General features: G+C 39.2%; 1 protein-coding gene across 1 annotated transcript in view; it reads left to right on the forward strand.

Moving 5' to 3' along the window:
- The first annotated feature begins 3,806 nt into the window (after positions 1–3,806).
- Positions 3,807–4,525, forward strand: part of AGTPBP1 (ATP/GTP binding protein 1) — a 273,980-nt gene continuing 273,261 nt past the window's right edge. The window contains exon 1 of the mRNA XM_006900869.1: positions 3,807–3,872. Coding sequence (XP_006900931.1) covers positions 3,841–3,872 — 32 coding nt within the window. The 5' untranslated portion in view covers positions 3,807–3,840. The remainder of the gene's footprint in view (positions 3,873–4,525) is intronic.

Here is a 4,525-nt window from a genome sequence, read left to right on the forward strand (position 1 = left end):
GTAGAATGAGGCTGGCATTGGGGTGGGGGTAAGACTGAGAAAAACTGGATGGAATATGTTTACGGCATTGAAGTCTATGGGGGAGAGTATTATATTTTAGGGCATTATTTTTATCGTAGGAGTATGGAATGAAAGTTGCAGAGTGGATTATATTTGGGGGTATGGGGTGTGTTTTGGGGAAGTGCTGGGGGGATTGTGTACCAATGAGGGAGTTTTTCTTTTGCTTTTCAAGGAGAGGAGCGAAAGGGGGGGGAGGGGGGAGGGGTTTGTGCGGGGATAAGGGTACAGCAATGAATGAATTGAATTCCAAAATCTCTGTTGATGTTCATTGAAATGAAAAATAAACAACCTAAATTAAAAAAAAAAGAGAGATGCAAATCAAAACTGCAGTGAGATACCATCCCACTCTAGTAGCAGTGGCAAAGTTGAACAGGACAGCAAGTAATAAACGTTGGAGAGGACATGGTGAGATAGGAACTCTTATAAATTGTTGGTGGGATTGTACAAATTGGTACAACCACTCTGGATGGCAGTTTGGTGTTTCCTCGAAAAAGCTGAACATAAAACTTCTATATGACTCATGTATTCCACTGCTTGAAATATACCCCCAGAACATGAGAACTGAGTCCAAGTTGAGACTTGTACACCAGTGTTCATAGCAGCATTATTCACCATCACAAGAAAGTGGAAACAACCCACATGTTTAACCACAATCAAATAGATTGAGAAACTATGGTACATTCATATGATGGAATATTATGCAGCATGTAGGAGCAGTGGTTTTGTAAATTACTAATTCAAGATACTAAAGAGCTGAACAGAAGATTTCAAAAGGCAGTGCGGGAAGACAGAGTAAAATATTACAATAAAATGTGCAAGGAGCTGGAGCCAGAAAATCAAAAGGGCCGAACTCGCTCAGCATTTCTTCCCCTCCCCCGCTCACTTTCCATGGTTTTTAATGCATTAACGTAGCCTTGAAATATACAGCAAAGAGGAAGATAAATATCTCATATAGCCATTTCCTAATTGGAATAAAATGTAAGTGTAAATGAACAAGCCATAATTATGTCATCATCTATTCTCTTAACTGGCAGTAAAACATATCAGTTATCATTGAACATGACAGGATACGGGAGTTATAAGCCCAGAGATTACTGCTTCTTTTCAAAGAGGGAAGCAAAATATTTCTTACACGGAAAACTGAATGTCAAGTGGAGACCATGCTCACCATAACTGATCTTTAACCCCATGAGCATTTCTTAAGCTCAAGGAACTGAAGAACAAATTCAAACCTTGAGTTGCTATAATCAAGGATGCTTTCCGCAAAGTATTAAATGATCCAGGAAGTATAAAAATAACATGGAAAGAATATCCTGAGTCACTATCAAAAGGAATTGGCAAACGCAAAATAATTTAATGAAACAACATATGAGCAATAGCCTATGATGATGAAGGAAGAAGCTCAAGCTGCTTTCAAAGAAATAGCATAAAAATAAGGCCCCAGGAAGATGGTGTACCAATTGATGTATTTCAGCTAATAGATGCTGCCCTGGACATGCTCACCAAATTGTGGCAAGAAATCTAGAGAACAACCACTTTGCCAACTGACTGGAAGAGATCTGTATTTGTTTCCATTCTAAAGAAGGATGGCCCAACAGAATGTGCAAATTATAGGACAATCTCAATGATTTCACATGCAAGCAAGATTCTACTGAAATTATCCAAAACCACTGGAACAGTACATCAGTAGAGAACTGCCAGAACAGGTCGAGGTACTAGGAATATAGTAGCTAATGTTAGATGGATCTTAGCTGAAAGCAGGAATACCAGAGGAATGTCTATCTGTGTTTCATTGGCTATGCAAAAGCGTTTGACTGTGTGGATCATAACAGACTTTGGTTGACTCTGAGAAGAATGAGAATCCCAGAATACTTGATCGTGCTAATGCTAAACTTATGCTTGGACCAAGACGCAGTCGTCAGAACACAGCAAGTAAACACTGCATGGTTCAAATTGGGAAGGGTGTTCACCAGGGATGTGTTCTATCTCCATACCTTTGCAAACTGTATGCAGAACAGATCATTCGGGAGGCTGCGCTCTATGAGGAGAAGTGTGGTATCAGGATTGGTGGAAGATCCATCAACAATCTGTGTTATGCAGATGACACAACCCTGCTTGCTGAAACTGAGGAGGACCTGAAGCGTTTGCTGCAGAAGGTCAAGCACAGCAGCCTTCAATATGGATTGAGGATTAATATCAAGAAGACAGAGATTCTAACCACTGGACCAATTGGCAGCATCAGGATGCATGGTGAAGAGATTGAGATTGTTCATAGCTTTAGTTTCCTTGGCTCCACAGTTAACACTCTTGGCACCAGCAGCCAGGAAATTAAAACATGTATTGCGATGGAAAAGTCTGCTGTTAGGGATCTCTCCAAAGTACTGAAGAGCAATGGTGTCACTCTGGAGACTAAGGTGTTCCTGATAGATGCCATGGTCTTTTGTAATCACTTGTTATGTTTCAGACAGTTGGATAGTGACTAGGGAGGATAGAAGGAGAATTGATGTTTTTGAGCTGTTGTGCTCGAGAAGATTATTGAGTGTACCATGGATTGCTAAGAAAACAGACAGGTTCATCCTAGAGGGGGTTAAATCAGGCTGCTCCTTGGAGGCAAGGATTCTGAGGCTTTGTCTGACATATTTTGGACATGTTGCAAGGAGGGGCCAGTCCTTGCAGAGGGGCATCGTGCTTGGAGGAGTGGAGGGACAGTGCCCAAGGGGAAGACCCTCTATGAGGTGGATTGATTCAGTGACTAGGGTTATCACGTTTGGCACAGGACAGAGCAGGGTTTAGGGCTGTGGTACATAGGGTCACTATCTACAACACTATGCTTGCGACTCAATGGCACCTAACAACAGCAACTACTTAATTTGGGAGGGACTGCAGGGCATTATGTCAAGTGAACTAACTCAGTCCCATAAGGACAAATACTGTATAAGCCCATTATTTTAGAATGAGTATGAAGATCCAAGGGGAAGAAGGGTGAGAGCACAGCGGTGAGGATGGGGGGGCAGAAGTGGTTTATCACAATTTGATGGGTGGAAGGTGGGATGGGTGAAGCAAATAGAAAAGATCCAGTGTGAAAAACAATGTATACAAACTTTGTAAGTAAACCAGCAGTAAAAAAAATGTTCTCATATAGAAAAAGTCATCTATTTTACGTGAGTGTAAATGCTGTATCAATGTAATAAGAACTAGAGACATTGAATGCTACTGGTGTCTTTGAGTGTTTTAAGGAGGATTACAGTAATGAGGGATAGCATGAATTGTATAAAAAGAAATTTTAGTGCTAGATTATAATTTGTACTAGGTTATCTCCTAGGATTTTGGTAACATTATTCTCACTGATTTTAAGTAATTTAGTAGTCACATTATTTGCAGAAGGTGGAAAAACTTGAACATTCCTTTTTGTTTTCTGGTGCCACCTTGCACTGCCCATGTTAAGAATTTTTTATGACTGAGAAACTGATGTTTCAGATGCAGTAATGCAGTGTTTGGTGGAGCTCCCTGATTAAAACAAGCTTGGAAGCAAGAGTGGAATCCACTTCCGAAATAGCTTGTCTCCAGAAACCCTATGGTTTGATATGGAACTTGGAGAAATGAAGAAAGTTATACAAGTGTCTTTTGTTCATAGGGTCACTATGAGTCATCTACAACTCAAAAGCATTTAACAACAATTATTACTTTTATGATATATGTAGAAAACAGACCTTGTGTGTTTAATATTTGTTCATATTTTTCTTTTAGGTTATCTGCAATGTTGGAATGATGTAACGCAACATGAGCAAGTTAAAAGTGATACCAGAGAAAAGGTACTATAATTTCAGATAACAATTTTTATGTAAGTTACAGGAATAATACAGAATTAAAATATTTATGCTTAAATGATAGTATGTTCTATCATATTTATCCTATTTCATTGACATTTTTATCATTTCACTTTTATTAAATTTTATTAATTTTAATGAACATTTACAGAGATTTTGGGTTTCCATTCATTCATTGTTACACTATTTTCTCTGCTCTCCTCCCCAGTTCGTTCCTCTTTTTTTTTTCACCCTTGAAAGTCTGTTTTAATTGTCCAATTGCCACAGTGCTTGTCAAAGCCAGTTCTGATTAATCTCCTTTGTCTGTGTGTCTTTTGCCATTCCCTACCACTCCTCCCTGAGAGAGACTTCACCCTAATTCAGAAGGAAAAGGGGACAGCGTATTCTCTTAGCTACTTCCTGCTGAAAAGGGACGCTGTAGGTTTCAGGGTGAAGATCCTCTCTCACTACTCTAAAAGGCCCCTTTGGCAATAGGGAACACATAGACTATTATGGAGATTGATTTTGGAATTTAGAAGCACTGTTATCAATTGTGCTTAGCTGTACATGTTCATATCCTTGAAGATGTATCATGGAAGTGTTGTAGCCTAGAAGACACAAATTTAACAAGTTAAAAATACATGAGTCAAAAATTAAAA

This window comes from Elephantulus edwardii, unplaced genomic scaffold, assembly GCF_000299155.1.
Source record: "Elephantulus edwardii isolate Elephantulus edwardi_28Jun2011 unplaced genomic scaffold, EleEdw1.0 scaffold00298, whole genome shotgun sequence".
Lineage (NCBI taxonomy): Eukaryota > Metazoa > Chordata > Mammalia > Macroscelidea > Macroscelididae > Elephantulus > Elephantulus edwardii.